At 36.5% G+C, this 21,276-nt stretch overlaps 1 protein-coding gene across 4 annotated transcripts in view; it reads left to right on the forward strand.

Annotated features, from left to right (window-relative positions):
- PTPRZ1 (protein tyrosine phosphatase receptor type Z1) overlaps positions 1–21,276 on the forward strand; it is a 192,373-nt gene that overhangs the window by 54,578 nt on the left and 116,519 nt on the right. For all 4 annotated transcript variants that reach the window (XM_066262186.1, XM_066262187.1, XM_066262188.1 and 1 more), the window contains exon 2: positions 11,510–11,575. In XM_066262186.1, the coding sequence (XP_066118283.1) occupies positions 11,510–11,575 (66 nt within the window). The remainder of the gene's footprint in view (positions 1–11,509; positions 11,576–21,276) is intronic.

Raw genomic sequence — 21,276 nt, forward strand, 5'->3', positions numbered from 1 at the left:
TACACTTAATGTATATGTAATAGGTTACTAATTATATTTGCATTTTTAAAACTTGTCTGTTTATATATTTGCCTTTATTGATTTGTAAGAATTTTATATGTTTGGACTATATTGTTACATTGTTGAATACATTTTAGCAGTTACTAATAGCTTGACATTTGTAATTTGCATTTTACTAAACACTTTCCTTACAAGTTTTGAATGTTATGTTATCAAAGCTATGAATATTTTTAGATTTCTTTTGTTTGTGTGGACACAGGGCTTCCCCATCTTATAATAAATTAAATATTTGCTTATTTCTTTCTCATAGTTTTTGTGAACCTTGAACTTTATTTTGATGTGTGTAAAGTGTAATTGAACTTCTTTTCCAAATAGCCAAGGTTCCCAAAATTGGTTGAACTTTCACACTTTCTTTATCTAAATGTAACATTTCTTTATTATGGATTAAACTGATAGCTATCCTAGGTCCAGTATTAGTGTTATATGTTTTGCTCTATTGATTTACTTGTCCATTTATCTTTTAGTGATTGCTTAACCAAGTTCCCATTATTTCATTTTTTTAACATTGTTATTAATTATTTTCCATTTATATTTCTACTGAACTTTAAAATAATTTTGCCAATTAAAAACACCCATTGAGTTCTGACCTTTTCATTGATATAGAAAAAATTAATGTCTTCCCCAAATGCAGTGTTTCCATTTAAGGATGTCATAGCTCTTTATTTATTCACAGTTTTACGTTAATTATAGGTCATGTCTTTCTTTATGCACCTTATTCATATTTTATGCTCTTTATGGTAAAAAGAAATGAAATCCCATTGTATCCTCTAACTGGAAATTTTGGTGTGCCAGCTGTCCAAAACTTCCTGAGTGATCCTGACCACCAAGGGGCACAAGAATCCTTGCTCACTCTTGATCCCATTGAAAGCACATGGGCATCAGACTTCACAGCAGAAGCATGAGTTAGATTAGTTAGATTGCTGAATAATAGCATGTGGTTATTTAGCCAATAATGTAATAGTATATAATAGTATATGAGCATTTTAATATGTAACACAAATGTAATAGTACATTATTTTTGCATTTTGATGAGTTCCATGTTTTCTACCCACCTTCATATGCTTTTTCTTCTAAAAGTTTGGTTCTCTTCCCACTTTTAGTATTATTTTTAACTTTTTCTTCTAATAAGTATTTTCATACATGTTGTTATTTCTGTCTTTGCTCCCATTACCATTGTTGAATTAACAATTGGATTTTTCTATTATAGTAGAATAAATTTACTGTGAATTATGGTCATAAAAATAGTTAGCTATGATAATTATAGCCCTGCGCAATAAGTTCAGTGTTTCCTTGGTGTGGTAAATGACAATTAACAGGGAAAATAACAAGTGGTGCCTGACTCCTTCAGTCTTTATTTTATACATTAAGTTCACTAGTTTACTGAAAACTTACATCACTCATATCATTTAAGCCCAAGGAATATATTTTCCACAGTGAAACCAACTTTTTATTTTAATATTCAAAATGTAGAGAATGCTTTAAATGATTGGTTATGAGGTTATAAAACCATATTTTTTAACATAAGATTACATCAATGATGTATTATTATGTAGAAAAAGCAAGTCACCAAATAATGAAATAGTAAGATTCAACTTACATAAATTAAATATATATTTATTATATCTGCATTGTCTAGCTAGAAAAACATATACACACACAAAATTATTTTAAAATGGTTATGTGTAAAAGATAGAATTATAGGTGATTTTCAAAATTATTTTTGTTTGGCTTTATTTTTCTAACCTCTCTGGAACAAGCATGTAATACAGAACAAAGCGATTAATATGTTGTTGACTGAAAAGGCCTCACTTTAGAAATATATATAAATCACATGAAGTTAAACCCATATATCTAAGTACATATAAGAAAATGCACTGGCTACTTTTCCAACACAAGCCTGCAAATATTTTGAGCTTTCACTGAAAAGTTTTCAATAGATTTGCTAGAAAAACTGCCTGTGTACAAATCCTGTCTGGGGAAACACACACAGTACACCATGTCTAAGGAACAATAAAATCTAATTGCTCACCTCCAACCCCCTCCTTAGTCCTATTAAGAAAAGACATTTAATTAGATATCTGACTCCAAAGCAAGTTTGTGGAAGAAATGGCTCCCTTTGGGCTTCCCCATTATCCGTTATGTTTAAGCTTTTCTTTTCTCGGGAAAATTTTACTATTTTTTTTTTTTAGTATAGTGTCTCAAGGATTTCCTTTTTCATCCTTTACCCTTATCTTTAAATGAAGAGGTCACCTTAACTCTAGTAACTCATTTCTTTCCAGAATTCCCTGTAGTTAACAATATCAATTCACGCGTCCTTCTGTTTGGCATTACATTGCAATACAAGTTTTGAGACTGTAAGCGATACTTTTGATTTTAAATCTTTGCAGAGAAAAAGAGAACCAATGGAATTCTTCTCATTAACACTGAAAAGTAGCTGAAATGGAAAACAAGTAATTTAGGGGAAAGTTTTATATACATATATAAAAACCTTAAGAAGCAGTATTTCTAGGGAGTTCCATTACATTGAAGATTAAACAATAATTATTATGTTTGAACTGTAACAATAGCCTAAACAAGCCTATTATCTGAACTATCATAATTAGCTAAGTTATATTTTACATATGTCTTTTCATGTATACTGGATAAAAGTTTATAATCTAGATTGGTAAAGACAGAGTATATGATAACACAGTTCGACAGCTACATTGGATGTCATGGAAATCCAGAGAAAGTCCTCTGTGTGTGCATGATTTTATAGACGCTATGCCTTATACTCACAGCAGATTTAATATGAATTGAAAAGCTTGCCTTCTCTTTGGTTTACATCACTCGGATCATGAACTCAGCTTTCTTCTCAGACAAAGATATGACAATAGAATACTGATGAATGAAGGACTTTTGCAGCCAGGTGATGTGTTCACAGGGGTTCTTTAATGAACAGCTAATTCTCTTCTTAAAGTGACTCAAGAGTTCTGATTTTCTTCTTTTCTGAGAAGGGACTTGTATTATTTTGTTTCTAGTGATCGATGGCTGTGACTGCTGTAATGATTGGCCTTTCTCATCACTGCCACTCCAGTCTTGTGCATGTTCGATTGTTAGATTACTCAGTGGAAGATAATGGCTCTGATGACATTCGACTGTCTCCAGGGGTTTCCAGGTCCTGTTCAAGCAGACACCAGCCACCACCCTTTCTTCACCCACTACCCCTAACCTCTTTCACTTTAGTTAGAAAATATTTATTTGATTATTACATACTCTTCTTTAATATTTCCCTTTAAAATATTCTCAATATATGAAATATATTTACACTCTACAGTCAACTCAGTGAACTGTCTCCTTCTTGTGTTTAAAGAAATGTAGATAAGAAGGGAACGTTGGCTGAAAACAGTCTGAAAATTGATGTGAGCCGTCACTGAGAATAAGTGCCTAGTAACCTATGAAGACACTACCTGAGGGTTCAACTGGCCTCTTATACTTTTGGTTCAGCATTTGCCTCTCCTTGGTGCTCATGCCCTTTCTCCACCAGAATGTGTCAGTCCTGCTCTAAGTTGTCCTAGTTATACTTACTGAAAGGCTTTCAGATTCATCTCTAACTTGATTTCTTCTTGGCCTTTCTAGGTTTTTACCGTCAGCTGTCTTCCTTTCCCTCTCTGCTGAAGTTTCTTATGATTTTTTTTTAAATTTTTTTTTCTTTTCCAAGTGAGAGGAGGGAGACAGAGAGGCAAACGCCTGTAGGTGCCCCAACTGGGATCCATCTAGCAACCCCTGTCTGAGATCGATGCTCTCTGCCCATCTAGAGCCATACTTGCTACTAAGCTATTTTTAGTGCCTGAGGCAGAGGCTTCATGGAGCCATCCATCCTCAGTGCCCGGTGCTGATGCGCAAATCAAATCATGGCTTCAGGAGGGGGAGAGAGAAAGAGAAAAGGTAGCGGGAAGGGGTGGAGACTCAGATGGTCGTTTTCCTCTGTGCCCTGACCAGGAATCGAACCCAAGGCATCCACACACTGGGCTGACTTCTACCACTGAGCCAACCAGGCAGGGCCATGATTTTCTTTTAAAGGATATGCAATTTGCTAGTAACATCTACTTCAGTAAAGCCTCTTCAAACTTCTATCTGTGGTTATTTCTTGCCAAAAGATTCTTTTTCTGAGGACTACTATATATATGTGTGTGTGTGTGTGTGTGTGTATATATATATATATATATATATATATATATATATATGCATATATTTGGCCACTTTATAGCATTAAAGTGTGTACTGTGTGGTATATTTGGTGAGAGCACTACTGGTAGATTATAACCTAGGATACAGATGATAAGTAGAATACATGTTAATTAACATGACGCAGAGACTATCTTTAGGGTAAGGCAAAATTAGAGGCATTTTTATAACTTGAAATGTTTATAATGGTATTTTTAGTAGGAAATGTACACTCTGATATTTTATTGTAAAAATGTGAGCAAAAAATTCTAAACTTATCTATATATTTCATGTGCATATGGTGGTAATCAAACCTTTGAATATAAAAAAATAAATACATATACATATGCATGTTTACATATATCTAAGTGCTCAAGGGAAGTATAAGATGGAATATGTTGAAACAAAATATTTAAAGGTTATCTCAAATGAAACAAAGCAAATTTACCTCTATTTTTGTAGCAGATTATAAAACCACTTTATGAAAACTATTTTAGGACAAATTTTAGAATAACCTTAAAAATATTTTTTAATATATATTTTCTTGTGTATCATGTGTACAACTCATTCTTGAGATTTATTTCTTAGTATAACACTGCACACCGAAACAGACATGGCAAATACTTTTAAATGGCAAGAAAAACATATAAAGACTGAAGAATTTAAAATTCACAGAAACAGAAAAAAGTCCATTTTCTAGTTTTTATTGATTTCAAAACATTTAAGTTGTTTGATAGAGTTTATATAGGATTTACTGGTTTTCAAAGTATATAATGCAATGAAAAGAATTAATCTTGCTTCTTTTTTCTTGTTCACTGGAGCTATCACATCTCATCTATCAGCCCTCTAAGTAGAATCTTCAAAGTGGGGTACGCTCTCACGCCCAAAGACTGTGAAATTAGCATATGAATGTGTAACGGATTGTTTGAAGTAACAATTAAGGGAACAATACAGAAAGGAACTGAAGGGAGCTACCAACACCTGGGAGTCTTGAATTGAAAAAAGCTTTCTTAATGTAAGCAATTAAAAACCAAGGACAAATGTTCATTGTGTAGTGTTAGAGCCCTATAGGGAAAGCTACCATTTGCTGATATTTGTTGTCATCTTTTAGACTGAATCATTAAAACAAGAACTTACTGTTTTATTTATTGCAATGTAATACTTGCTAAATAATAAGGTTTTGTAGGGCATTTGATCTAAAATCATTAATTTATAGGACAAAAAAAAAGTCTTACATTTAAAAAATATTTATATTTAAAACATATAATAGGTGATGAAAACCCTTTTCCCTGTGGTGACTGCAAAGTTTGGGAGGAAAATTCTAACTGATAATAGGTCAAATCAGGTATACAATCAAGTCTCAATAGTTTATGTATCTAAATAATTCCTGCTCATGAATGTCTAGGTATATAATTTTGTTTTATTTTGTTTTTCTTGAAGGTATTACACATGCTATAAGGGTTCCTGCTCAAGCAGTGAGCCTTCAGACACTAAGAATAGCTCAGGATTGTTAGGAATCCCTGATACTGAGAAGGCTCAGTGGAGAAGGAGTCAAGAGCCATGCATTACTATTTCCATTTTTGTCACTACCAATACAATCCACCTATATTTACTTGACATAAATTACCTTATCTCTAAAATAGGAATATTTTTTTGTAGACTGTTAAGATATGAGTCAAATGACCACTGAGGCCCTTTCTTTTTTTTTTTTTTTTCTTTCATTTTTTCATTTTTCTGAAGCTGGAAACGGGGAGAGACAGTCAGACAGACTCCCGCATGCGCCCGACCGGGATCCACCCGGCACGCCCACCAGGGGCGACGCTCTGCCCACCAGGGGGCAATGCTCTGCCCATCCTGGGCGTCGCCATATTGCGACCAGAGCCACTCCAGCGCCTGAGGCAGAGGCCACAGAGCCATCCCCAGCGCCCGGGCCATCTCCGCTCCAATGGAGCCTTGGCTGCGGGAGGGGAAGAGAGAGACAGAGAGGAAAGCGCAGCGGAGGGGTGGAGAAGCAAATGGGCGCGTCTCCTGTGTGCCCTGGCCGGGAATCGAACCCGGGTCCTCCGCACGCTAGGCCGACGCTCTACCGCTGAGCCAACCGGCCAGGGCCGAGGCCCTTTCTAACGTTTAATTGGATATATTTTCTGACCATGAAGAAACCCTTGGTTCCAGAATTTAACCATACATGACCACCATACTATGGGCCAACTCTATTTGAAAAATGAAGCAAGAACCTAACATTTAATTTTTAAGTAGAAAAACAAATATATGCCTGTGCATGGATATTAGTATCAATGTTATTCATAATAGCAAAAAGAAGAAACAACCTAAGTATCCATCAGTTGATGAATGGATAAATAAAATGTGGTATACCTGTTACCAAAACAAAATTGTCCCAGACAAGGTTAAACAGCAAGGAATACTTTATTCAAGTCTATTGCAGCTGGAAGAGAAGCCAGAATTAAGTCTGAAGTCAACTGCACTAAAGCAGAGACAGACAATAAGGTTTTTAACGGTTGGACTGAGCCACAATGGGAAAGTACTGCCAGGTATTAAGGGGGAAATCATAGACCATCTGTGTTTCCTAATTGGCGATATCTAAAGGAAAAAATTAATGTATAACCTTACAGCAAGGGGATAGTTTTCACAACTTGAAGCAGGCACCCCAGTGAAGTTAGGCTTTTACCCTCTTACAGAAACAGGGAGATGAGGGTGCTATCTACTTTGATGGTTACATTTCAAAGAGATGATTCCCACGTCCTTCAGAATACATTTCTGGTTGTAAAACTGCCCTGTGAAGAATGATTTACATCTCAAAGGAACAGAGGGAGAATTTACACTTACAAGTGTTTTAAACTCTAGTAGAGTCTGAAAGAGGTCAGGCCAAAGTTTATTCAATCTGAGAGGAACTTTAAGGCCATTTTGGTCACCATACTATAAGTATTTTTAAATTAAATTTATTGGAGTGACATTGGTCACGAGGATCATATAGTTTTCAGGGTACATCTCTATGATACATGATCTGTATGTTGCATTGTGTGCCCACCACTGAGTGTCAGACCATCTTCTGTCACCATATATTTGGCCTCCTTTACCTTCCCATCCTCATCCCCTTCCCTCTGGTAAACACCATGCTGTTGCCAATGTCTATGTGTTTCAGTTTTATATCCCACGTATAGTCAAATCATATGGTTGTAAACTTTTTTTGACTGATTTATTTCACTTAGCATAATATTCTCAAGGTCCATCCATGTTGTCACAAATAACAGTATTTCATATTTTCTTATGGCTGAGTAGTATTTCATAGCATATATGTACTACATCTTTTTCATCCAGCCTTCTATCTAATGACACTTTCCATGTCTTGGCCACAGTGAATGTTGATGCTGCAGTGAACATGGGGGTGTAGGTGTCTTTGCAAATAAATGTTTTCCATTTTTTATGTAGATACTAAGAAGAGGGCTCACTGGGTCGTATGGTAACTATATTTTTAATTTTTTGAGGAACCACCAAACTGTTTTCCATGGTGGATGTCTATATTTTCATCAGCGTGGAATGCCTTTCCCTTACAATTTCTCCAACAATTGTTATTACTTGTCTCGTTGATAATTGCCATTCGAAAAGGTGTGCAGTGATATCTCATTATAGTTTTGAATTGATTCTGAAGCTGGTTCTGGTGGGGTTCATGTATGGTGTAGTATAAAAAGCATCTTATAAAACCCACACTTGGAGCAGCTCAGGCTATTGTAGTAAAGTTTATTCAGAGTTTATATAGAAAGTTGTTCACAGGTTCCCAATGTATTATCTCCCTGTTTGCCAAGAAAAAAAAAGTTCAGACTTATCTTCATTAAGTCCAGTATAAAAACCAAAGTCCGCAAATTCTGCACCGATTTAGCCAATATCAAAACTCAGTTCAGTCCAGGCGCTGATCAAAGCTTTTACTTAGGAGACTGTCTTGCTGCCAGCATATATTTTCAAGCTGAGAAGGAATAGCTTTACTTAAACAAACCAATCAGTTTCTTTAAAATGTTGTGGGCTTGCATTGATTCCTCCCAGTGACCAATCAGATCCTCTTCTTGGCTGGACTGACAAGCCTCTGTGATCACCATTCTGGCTTCCTGTGCAGTGCTTATAGTGCAATCATAGAAACACCTCCCCTGCCAGCACCTGGCCAGCAGTGCCTTGGGGAGATTCCTCCCAAACCTGAGTCCTGAGGCCTGAGGCACAATGGATCCTAAGGACACAATGGATTCCTGAAATGTGCAATTGGGCCTGTGACTGTTTCTAGCCTTCTAGCAATTTGAGCTCAATAGGATGTTTATTAAACTTTAATATTTGACTCCTTCTTCTGACTACGATTTTTTCACTTAATAACTAGCTAACGGCCTAGCTAACAGTTTTGATTTGCGTTTCCCTAATAGCTAGTAAAGTTGGATATTCTTTCATATATCTGTTGGTCATTTGTATGTCTTCTTGGAAGAGGTATCTATTCAGGTTGTCTGCCCAATTTTTAATTACATTGTTTGGTATTGAGTTGTATGAGTTCTTTTTATATTTTGGATATTAACCACTTGTAGAAGTTGCTGTTTGTAAATTTCATCTCACATTTGGAAGGTTGCCTTTTTGTTTTGTTATCAGTTTCTTTTGCTGTGCAGAAGCTTTTTTAGCTTGATATAGTTCATTAATTTATTTTTGCCTTTACTTTTCTTACCTTTGGAGTCAAATTTATGAAATGCTTTCTATGACCAAGGTTCATATGTTTAGTGTCAATGTTTTCTTCTATGTAATTTATATTTTCAGATTTTATATTTAGGTCTTTGATTCATTTTGAATTAATTTTCATATATGGAAACAAACTGTAACTTAGATTTATTTATTTATTTATTTATTTATTTATTTATTTACATATACCTTTCCAATTTGCCCAGCACCATTTATTGAAGAGGGTTTCTTTTCTCCATTATGTGTTTTTGGCTCCTTTGTCAAAAATTATTCGCTCACATATATGCGGTTTTATTTCTGGGCTCCCCATTCTGTTCCATTGCTCTGTGTGTCTGTTTTTCTGACAGTACCATGCTGTTTTGATTATTGTAGCTCTATAGTACAATTTGAAGTCAGGTAGTATGATACCTCTGGCTTTGTTCTTTTTTCTCAGAATTGCTTTGTATATTCAAAATCTTTCATGATCTTATACAAATCTGATAATTTTTGCTCCTCTGAGTGTAAAGAACAATGGTACAAGAAGAAAGATGAGTCAAACAATCCTGATTTCCTGGGTGCAGGCATGGCAAAATTTTGAACTATGCAGAGTGAGACTTTGGTTTTAAAAGTTACCTATTTATACGTGTGGAATAAGGGGGTTCCTACATCAAAAATTCTTGGACACCAATGAGATAGGTGTCTTAAATTTGACTCAAATCTGACACCATCTAAATAGGACAGCATCAGATCCTATAGGCTTAGTCCTACAAGATTGTCCTCACCCCTTCAAACACCAGTCACTAAATCCATGTTTTCACCTATGCCCCTGACCAGCGGGCTGTAGATTAGAGGCTCCAACTATCCACTCCTTGGGTTTTATTGATTTGCTCAAGTGGCTCACGAAACTTAGAGAAACTTTTTACTAACTAGATCACTAGTTTATTATGTAAGCATATGACCCAGGAACAGGCAGATGGCAGAGTTGCATAGTTCAGGTATGGGGAAAGGGCTCAAAGCTTCCATGCCTTCTCTACCTATGCCACTCTCCCCAAATCACCATGTGTTCACCAACTGGGATCATCTCCAACCTGGAAGTCCTCCAAACCCTCTTCTTTTGAGTTTTTATGGTGGTTTCATTACATAGGTATGTTTGATTAAGTCATTGACCATTGGCAGTTGGTTCAGCTTCAAGCTCCTCTTCTCTCCCCAGAGGCTTGGTGAGAAGGTGTCCGAAAGTTCCAACCCTCTCATCACCAGGTAGTACCCATGACCACCCCATCAGTTGGTGGGTGTCCAAGAGTCACCTCATTAACATAACATAAGACACATGTTTGTAGCTCTCTACACTCAAGAAATTCCAAGGTTTTAGGAGCTCTGTGCCAGAGACAGGGATGAAGACCAAATATATATTTCTTATTATAAATCACAATTTCACAGGCTTCTACCCACTTTCCTTTCTATATCTTTCCCCACATTCCAAATCTAGAGCTTCTCTCTCTAGACATGAGGCTTTCAAAGCTTTTAGGAAGCACTAAGCTTTCCACAGTTTTACCAGGCTCAAGTATCTGTGTTCTTCAAGGGACAGATTTACCTACACTGTCTAAAATAACCTTTTTCCCAGCCAAAATACATATATTTAAATCCCCACTTTCTCAAGGCATCTAATTTACTTTTTTGTTGTAAAAGAATCAAACTTTGAAAACAGGAAAACCTCTGGGTATCTTAGAGACATTTACAAATAAGACTTGGGTTTTTGGAAACCCAGAAGTATTGCTAATCAATAGGATTGTAAATATTAGTCGTAGGGAATGGTAAGAAAAATATGAAGAGAAGACAAGAGAAATAAGAAAGACAGGAAGGGAGAGAGATAAGAAGCATGTACTCATAGTTGTGTCACTTTCGTTGTTCATTGATTGTTTCTCATAATCTGTCTTGTGTGGGAGAGCTCAAGCTGAAGTAGTGACCCCTTGCTTAAGCCAGTGACCTTGGGCTCAAGCCAGTGACCTTGGGCTTCAAACCAGCAATCTTTGGGCTTCAGCCAACGACCATGAAATTATGTCTATGATCCCACACTCAAGCCAGTGACCCAGTGCTCAAGTTGGCAAGGGCAAGCCTATGCCCAAGCTGGATGAGCCTGTGCTTAAACTGGCCACCTGAGGGTTTTAAACCTGGGACCTCGATGTTCCAGGTTTAGACTCTATTCCCTCTGCCAGCACTGATCAGGCAAGCTGTCCTTTCTGACCCCAATCTCTCTTTAAGATAAACCCCTCTAAATTACTCCTGCTTTACTCAGAATATGTGCTTTGTCCCTGTCTGAACTTCAGCCTTCTTTAAATACGACCCCTAGAATTTATACTATCTATAAAAAGAGGAACAATGGAGTCTATAATGGTGGTGGTTGGGTCGGCAAGAGACATTGGGAGGTGACATGGAAAGGAGCGATCAGGAACCTTTTGTGATAAGATTTGGTTATCTTATATTAAAAAAAAATTTAGACACATGTTTTCCTACACATTGATCAATTGGTTTTTCTTGGTTATAGATTGGGCTTATGGATACTACAGACAACAGAGGAAACTTGTTGAAGAGATTGGATGGTCCTATACAGGTAAGCATATTGTTGTATAATGAATTGAAGAAGAAAATTGTATTGGCTTTTTATTTATTTTTATATAGAAAAGGAAACTGTGTAACATAACACATCTCTTTAACTTAGCTATGTTGATATTCATTTAGATTAATTAATAAAAATATGTTTTGTACAATATGATTTCTAGTGGACTTTCTATAAGCACATATGTTAGTGTAGAGATACGGGTATCAGATAGAGCTGGATTTGAATCCCACGCCCACAGTGGCTGTATTTTCTTGGGAAATATGCATAGACTACCTGACGCTCACTTTTTTCATCTTTGAAATGGAGGATTATTCTAGCTGTTAAGTGAGATGAATGAAATTGGAAGAGTGCCTTCTTATAAACAGAAAACTCTCAAGAAATGTTGGTTGCAGTTATGATCATAATGGTGGTTTTTTTTATTCATTGAACAAATATTGATACAGAAGGAAGACCCCTCTAAGAGCAGAAATCCTACCAATATTTGCTGCATTCATTGGAATCAGGGTCTAAAATGGTTTTGTAGAATGTCAGACTTGCTTAGAGCATCATGACTATCTGAAGTTGGCATAAAATGGTTACAGCCAGAAACCATGACCGGAAATCCGAGGGGAGAGAAGCTCCAGGCCTGGTCGGAAGAGCCTGGGCGGTGTCTAGCTGGCCCAGAACGTTCCTGGCAACCGTCTGGGACAGTGCTGAGCGGTGGAGTTGGAGCTCATTAGCAATAAGATTGGGTTGACAAGACGGAAGCAGATTAGAAGTGCTTTAACATGAACCTAGCCAATTTGAACTTTATTTTACAGATGAAAGGGAACAGCAGTATGGCTTTTGTAAATAAGCATGCATCTTATGTTTTTTTATTCTTCCTTTAAAAGTAGTAAATATTTGAGTAGAAAATACAGTCAAGCACAAAGAAGACTATAAAAATTATACTTAACTACTTCTAAGGATATCCACTAAACAAATTGGTATATTACTTTCAAGCCAATTTTTATTATATTATGTTTGCCTATTTCATACACAGCGTTATACATCCAAATTACTCTAGAAATTATTTTTCAGCATTTCAGCATTTCAGTGATGATTCGTGTTGATTATCATGTTTTATTTTTAACCATTCATTACTTTTTGATATAAAAGCTACTATAAAATAGATTTATATAAGCCTTTTTTGTAATATTGTCATTTCTTTATTAGCAAATATTTGATATACAATTACTGAGTAGAAAAAATTTAAAAGCTTTCAAAATTTTTGATGTTGCCTAATTGTCTTACAGAGAGGTTATACTGCTATATACTATAAGGGACAAACCCACTGAATGCTAGCCAGAATTGATAATTGGCATTTTTTAAATCTTTACTTTGATACTTTTAAAAATGGCATTTTGTTTTAATTTGTTTTGTTTAATTGTCACTGAAATCAAGATTTTAATTTCTATTAGCCATTTATAAAATGAGTTTTAACTCATTTTATACAACATGGGAAATAATCAAGGTATTCATCAGAGAAAAAAAAATGAACTATGATAATTAAGGCATATCTATACAGTGCATTACTGGCAGATAAGTATGAGATAGATCTGTGTAATCTTATATGGGAGAACCTGCCCTTAATTTATACATTTATAATTATAACTGTATATCTAAGGAATACTTGTTTTTTATTTTTAATATTTCAAATCCTGAAAAATATATAAAAGCAAAAATTACCCATATCTCTACGCCACTTTTAATTATTTAAAATAAATTATTATTTTAAATAGTTTGCTACTACATACCCAGTAAAATAAACATCTTCAAACTGTAGTTACTTGACATATTTGTTTTTTAAGAAAAATGGACTTTAATAAAAAGCGTTATTACATCAAAGGGCTTAAATGTTTATAAGAATAGATGTAGCCAAGCCTGACCTGTGGTGGCACAGTGGATAAAAAAAAGCGTCGACCTGGAACGCTGAGGTCACCCGTTTGAAACCCTGGGCTTGCCTGGTCAAGGCACACATGGGAAGCAACTACTACAAGCTGATGCCTCCCGCTTCTCCCTTCTCTTTCTCTCTCTCAAAAAAAAAAGAATTTGTGTAGCCAAATTAATTTCAGAAAATTTTGTTAATTTATTCATTTTCTCACATTTTCTTAATACTATTTTTTAATTTGGTCAATTTGATTGACAAAATTTAGAATCTCATTTTTAATTTATAGTTTTCTGATCACTTAATTTCTTCAATTACACCAAACAACAGGGTTTGAATTAAGGTTTTGAAGGCTTTATGATAAATCAATATTACTTGACATAATGGTTAACTGAATAAAAATGATAGACATGAATAACTAGTATTAAAAAGTGGATGATTAATTTTTTATACTCCAGGTTGTAAGTTTGTTAACTAATATAATAAAGTATTATATTGTTATATTTTAACACATTTTTATGCTTTGTAACTTTATATCTGACAGCTGTAACCCATTTTGTCTTTCTTCTCTTCCAAAATCAAAACATTATAAAATCTTTTATAAAAGTTACCGCTCATTTTTGTGCCCTGATAATTGTGAAAAATGTGTTAGGAAAAACTCTGAAAGCTTGAGCGTGTTTATAACCTTGGAAGATAACATCACGATGGACAGCCCTCTGGTTCTTCTGGAAAATATCTACTGATGTCACTATTTGGGCACTATTTAATATACGTTATCTTTTTAAAAGATTTATTTGGGTATCACTAGTAGAGTTTGGGAATGCTGCTTCCAGTATAAACTTTTTTCCAAGAAGTTTTTCATGAGAATTAAATTTGTCCATGTTTTTGCTGGTGATATATATGATATATATTTTATATATATATGGGGGAGGGGGTTAGCCAGAGAGAGAGAAACAGAGAGACAGCCAGGAAGGGAGAGAGATGACAAGCATCAACTTGTGGCACCTTAGTTGTTCGTTGATTGCTTTCTCAAACATGCCTTGATGAGGCAGCTGGGGAGACTCCAGCTGCACAGTGATCCCTTGCTCAAGCCGGCAACCTCTGGGCTCAAACCAGTGACTATGGGGTCATATTTATGATCCCACTATCAAGCCAGTAACCCTGTGCTCAAGCTGGTTGAGCCTGCGCTCCAGCTGGCGTATTTGAGGTTTCAAACCTGGGTCCTCAGCGTCCCAGGTCAACTCTCTATCCACTGTGCAACCGCCTGGTCAAGCTACATTTATATTTTTGATCTTTAACTGCTAAGAATATCACAAGCCATATTTTAAAAGTTCACACTCTGTTGCTGTTTGGATAGTTTCAGCTGTGGATGAAAAGTAATATATATATAACTCATGTAGAAAACTTGACACATAGAGACATGTTCATAGGATTAAAATCATCCTGGTTTAGTTTTTTTACAACTAACTTTTTAGATTAGAGGTAGAACTGAAAGCAGGTTATTTCCCTCTAGACCAGGGGTTTCAAACTCAACTCAGCATGTGGGCCGCAGAGCAAGATCACAGCCATTAGGCGGGCCGCACTAGGTCTACAAAAGGCCACTGTTACGCAACACTTTTCTCACTGCAGTTGAAAACAAAAAAAAATCAGTACAACAAGCACAATCGTACATGCAGTTTACTCAGTGTCACAAAACGACCAGAAACTGTAGTTCGCATCACAACTGCTGTTAACTAAGCTAATATCTAGCTAGGATGCTAGAGAAATGAAAAATACAAGTAGGCCCCTAGGCTTACTTAATTTTATCCAAAATATTTTGAACTTCGTGGATTAGTCTGCGGGCCGCACAAAATTGTTCAGTGGGCCGCATCCCGCGGGCCGCGAGTTTGAGACCCCTGCTCTAGACAATAAATCTTTCAAGACGGAACTCAGAAATTCACCAGGTATGAGTAAAATGTTAAAGACAAGCTTTAATGTATCCTCCTTTCTCCTGAAACTTAGAATCAGAAAACAGAGGACCTATGGTCTAGGGAGGGAGAGAGCCACCAGCTAGGTGACTATGCCTGCATTGATTGATGGAGTGTTGTGTTGTGTGTTTTCCAGCAGACCAGGGTCTTTAAGCAGCTGGGTGAGCCTCATCAGGTCATGAAAAGACAACACTTACCAATGAATATTCCACAGTGTGTTTCCTGTTACCATAGAGGAAGCCACAGAGCTCTTCCTTTTAATAGATTGTGCATTTACATGGCAGCTGTAGAGAAGCCAGAAGGTCTATGCATAGACCCTTATGGAAGAGTCTATGTATAAAGAATGCATAGTTATTTGTTTATTTTTTTCTCAATGACTTAAGCTAGCTTTCATTTACTAAGGGTTAATCTTAGATCACCTGAACTTGAAAAATATTTTAGTTCATTTCTATTTTTCTGAGAATTATAGAACACTCAATTTTTTCAAGCGTTTGCCTTTAAATTAATGTTATGCCATCTGGAGGTAGAAAATTATCTCATATTTATAATACATATATACAGTATAGACATACCCAAACAGACACAGAGAACAGTTGAATTCAAATTTTGTTTTGAAGGCTTTTTACAGTTTGTGTCTGTCTTTGACAACTCAAGTTCCAAATGACCTTACTCCTTTTAAAATAAGAAAAGCTATTTTTAATACCTAAAAGAATCAGGTTGTCACCTAAATGATATCATAGGTTGTTCTATTTCTTGAAATCCTTTTTTTGAAGCTTCTAGAGACCAATGAAATATGTCTTCTAGTCTTTATGTCTAATTTTACTGCTAGCTTTTTCTAATTGTGTGCACAGAACTTAATTTAGAAGTGTCAAATAATAGTCTTCTTGGCCATTCAGGCATTAATGGGAGGCTGACTGGTGGGCTTGTAGGCCTCGGAAGCATGATTTCCCATGCTAATTTTGAGATCTGCAGTTACCTGGCACATGGAAGCTTTCCAAGGCATGGGTCCCTCTCGGGGAACTCATTCCAGGGCACCCTGTCCTTCTCCCTGGGGCTCCCGCTGGCTTCTCCAGGATCAGCAGTGTTACTGCACTCGACGTTCCTGGTAACCACCCTCACCCCTGCAGAACGGGGGTCTGAGACAACTGCCAAAACCCCATTGGCTTCTCAGGCTGATGAAGCAAGTGTTCTTTCTCTTTCAGAGCTAAAAGGGTTCAGTGTCTCATTTAACCAGCAAAGATTTTGTTCAGGCTCACAGTGAGCAATCCAATTAAAAAGCCAAAATTAAAAGCAACAACCCATTTTGTTGTTTGTTTGTTTTCTCTGGGTTATCTCAACCCTTATTCACCTTGAGGAATTTCCGAGACTAGTCCAAATAAAGTCGTGATCTGCTGCAAGGAGGCCCAAAATTTCAATGAAACTCACCCCAGTTTACCCAATGTGAAGCAGGAGCCGGTGGGGCACAGTGGACCCCTGCTTGTACCTAGCGCCAGGTCCAAGGCTGCTGGGTGCTTCTGGGTGGGCTTCTTTGAAATCCTGCTGACTATGCTAATTAGATGTCAGTATAAGAAACATTCAAAACTGTGGAGAGTTTTGTAAGAGTTTATTTGAGCCAAAATGAGGACATATGCTGGGGAGCAAAATCTCAGATGGTCCCCAATTCTTTGCTTTACAATCAAGTTGTTTATAACTTGAGGACTGTTGGCATCAGCTCCTTTCGGGGATCAAAAGGATATAGAGTCATTAAAAAATATCATTTTTCATCATGGGGGAGGTGTGGTAGGGCTCAAAAGAGGATGTTTCAGATGAGGACATTTTTCAACTGCTGAGTTCAAACTGCCTACAGATTATTACTTTGTCTGAATTCCTAGAGCATCAAAAAGAAAACAAATCAATCTTTATCCAAATGAATGCATCTCTCCCAAGAAAATTACACCAAAGCCAAGCACTTAAAATGTGGATTATTTACTATAAAATTTATTCTCTCTCTCTTTCTTTTTTTTTTTTTTTTTTTTTTTTGGTATTTTTCTGAAGTGAGAAGCAGGGAGGCAGTCAGACAGACTCCTGCATGCACCCAACCAGGTTCCACCCGGCATGCCCACCAGGGGGCAATGCTCTGCTCATCTGGGGCATTGCTCTGTTGCAACTGGAGCCATTCTAGCACCTGAGGCAGAGGCCATGGAGCCATCCTCAGCACCTAGGCCAACTTTGCTCCAGTGGAGTGTTGGCTGCTGAAGGGGAAGAGAGAAATAGAGAGAAAGGAGAGGGGGAGAGGTGGAGAAGTAGATGGGTGGTTCTCCTGTGTGCCCTGGCCAGGAATTGAACACAGGACTTCCACACACCAGGCCGAGGCTCTACCACAGAGCCAACAGGCCAGGGCTTCTCTTTTTTATTTTTAATACAGGTAATTAAAGGTTGATGGTATCTTCGGTCTCTATGTTTATTATTCCACCTAGAAAATGAAAAGCACTGCCTGGATAAAATTTCAAAGTAAATTAATTTTAAGATTTTTAAATTTAACTAATTGACGAATAGCTGAGGTAAATTGTAGTTTGATTACACTTAATCCTAGTTTCATGCATAACAGTTTATCTTGTTGAATTGTGATTTTCTGTTCTTTCATGTATTGTTATCCTGTAAATGTGTCAGATTAGCTGCAGTCTCAGAAGAGAGGACTTGCTATGAATGTTTGTGCGTACAGAATTCTATGAAAAATTACTAAGAACATTATAACATTTGTCTTTAGGAGAGCTCATTGCTTTACCAACATCTTTTAAGAATATTATTGAGCCTGACCAGGTGATGGTGCCCAGGTGGTGGCTCAGTGTCAGCCTGGGACACTGAGAACCCAGGTTTGTAATTCCAAGGTTATTGACTTGAGTGCAGTCTCCTCCAGCTTGAGCGCAGGCTCACCAGCTTGAGTGCAGGGTCGCCAGCTTGAACGTGGAATCATAGACATGACCCCATGGTCACTGGCTTAAATCCCAAGATTGCTGACTTTTGCAAGGGATCACAGGCTCAGCTGTAGCTTCCCCTGATCAAGGCACATATGGGAAAGCAATCAATGAACAGCTAACGTGCCACAACTACAAGTTGATGCTTCTCATCTCTCTCCCTTCCTATCTATCTCTATCTCTCTATCACACACACACACACACACACACACACAGAATATTATTGAAATGAAATCACTTAAGGTTGTTTATGAAACAGTTACAACATTGAAGAAATGATGGAAAAATTTCTGCTGGCTACCAGATGGGTGGAGAAATAGAGGCTGGAAGAGAATTTACTTTTTGAGTTCTGTTATTTTTACATAGGTTAAAAACAACTTCTCTATTTAGGATGTATGCTATAAATTGCTGAGAAATGACAAGGTTGGTAAATACTATAGACAGGCCATTTTTAAAGTTATTATAGGATGGAGAGCAAGGCGTGTTAGTCACGCTGAGACAGAAAAGTGATTGGTCGGTCAATCTGGGAACGTCAGCACCAAAATCCAGTTCTTTCCTTACTAACTTCATTTCATTTAAGGGTTTCAGAAAGTGAATTTTCTTCTTTCTAGTAACCTAAAATTTTCTCTGACAATGTCTAAAGAAAGAGAGTTCACTGAAAATAAAAACTAAGTTACTTGATCTTTTTTTTACTTTCTTGAACACATAACTCTGATTATCATATGAGACATTCAGATCTTCCTTACGTTTGTGGAGTCAGACTGCCGCAACTTCAAGCAATGAGGATCATCAGAAACAGATGGACTTCCACTGCCTCACGCTTAGAAGTGTCACTATTGAAATGTAGTCTTTATTCCCTTGGCTTTTGAAAACATTCTGGGGTTTTTTTCACTGAACTTCACAGCAACTTTAAATTGAAATTTTTTATTGATATGTTCTCAAGTTCTTAAAACCTAGATACCTTTAAATTTTTTAGGTAAAAAGTTGCATTGGATACAAGTAAGAAAGGCCATGCAGATGTCACTATTAGACAGTTGGCTGAATACCCTTGAAGGACAGAGGTTTTAAATACTAAATTGATTCTGTTACCTTGAGTAGAATTTCCTGTCTACATAGTATCTCCTTGCCAATAAGTATATAAAGAAGTATTTATTTTTAATACAGGTAGTTAAAGGTTGATGGTATCTTCAGTCTCTATGTTTATTATTCCACCTAGAAAATGAAAAGCACTGCCTGGATAAAATTTCAAAGTAAATTAATTTTAAGATTTTTAAATTTAACTAATTAATGAATAGCTGAGGTAAATTGTAGTTTGATTACACTTAATCCTAGTTTCATGCATAACAGTTTATCTTGTTGAAGACACTTCTTACAACAAACTGAAGAGCTATAATATAAAGTTGTGTACAGTGTGGTTCTATGTTTGGCACTTATGTTCAGACATAGTTAGGGGTGATATTTTATTTCTCTTAACCTAGGAGAAGGTGGGCCAACTATAACTCAGAAAGCAAATCTGAATCCAGGTAGAACAGTGGCATATTTCTGGCTTTTTTTGCTTCTAGAATCAAGATCACATTTTTAACATATGATTTTCTTCTTCAATTTATAACTACTTATATTTAACACATTGTTCATTTATCATTTCCGATTTAAGAGTGAAAAAGCAAGTCCAGAACTCTTTGTATAGAAGCATCTCATTTCTGTAAAAAAATAAAAAACTATGTGAACATTGACGAAAGGCCTGGGAAGACACACACCAGCCGTTGGAGATAGTTACCTGTGAGGATGGGACTGTGGAAAGCCAAAGGAGGCAGGCGACGTTCACCATTTATTTATTGTATGCTGTGTGTATTAAGTTAATTATTCTTAAGTATATTGAAGCAAAAGGTTTTCAACTTACTTAGGTTAGTTTTAGCTGAGAAAGGCAAGGTAGTTGGATAAGAGCTATGGCTTTGGATTTTCACCAGTGAAAATATCGAGTCTCTGCTTGGCTGAGTCACAAGGAGAAGACATTGCAAAGAGTTGATCAGAGCAGAGGGCACTCAGAATCAGACTCTGAAGACACCACTGATGCACAGACTCACCACTCTCCTGAACTGCTCTGTATTTCTGTTTTGTGATTTGTTAAAACTTTTTGTTAATGCCCTCTTTAATTGCTCATGGATCAAATACATGTTGTAGGAAAGCTCTCTGAACAAGTTCATTGCAACTCTAAGTGATTATAATTAGACAGTGTCTTTAACTTGAGCCCAAACAGATTGCACAAGTCTGGGCGTAGATGATAATCTCACAAAAGGATTTAGAAGGCGTTGACTTACTTGAATGCATAGTATGGACAGGTATTTCCTGTCATCTGTATATTTTTTAAGAGTTTAGCTAAGATTTATGTTCTGGGCAAATATTTCCAATGCTAAAACATGATCACTAGAGTATGCCTCATTGTAGAGGCTGAACAGAGTTCACTTACATGATCTGAATATCAGAATGTATTTCTCCGCAACTGTCATTTAGTATAGAATTAAAAACAAATAAAGGATGCAGCTGTAGAATAGCATCCTAATTAAATTACCATAGCTAAATTTATCCAATGGTAAAATTACATACAAGTGAGTATTCTGCCATTAGTAAAGTTAAAATTCTATAGTCCAGCTACTCTTCGAGTAGCATCTACTAAGTCTTGAAGGAATTGGGACAAGTTCTTGCAGTTCAAACTGAGAAATGTGTCTGCTTTTCCTCTGTCTATGCTCACAGTTCTGGGTTTCATGTCTACGTATATTGTTCTTGTCTGGAACTTTTTTAATCTCACTATTCTTTTCTCTGGTGTGCTTTAGTTTGTGAACTACATATTTCAGCAAAAGTGAAAGG

The sequence above is a fragment of the Saccopteryx bilineata genome, chromosome 2 (assembly GCF_036850765.1).
Source record: "Saccopteryx bilineata isolate mSacBil1 chromosome 2, mSacBil1_pri_phased_curated, whole genome shotgun sequence".
NCBI lineage: Eukaryota > Metazoa > Chordata > Mammalia > Chiroptera > Emballonuridae > Saccopteryx > Saccopteryx bilineata.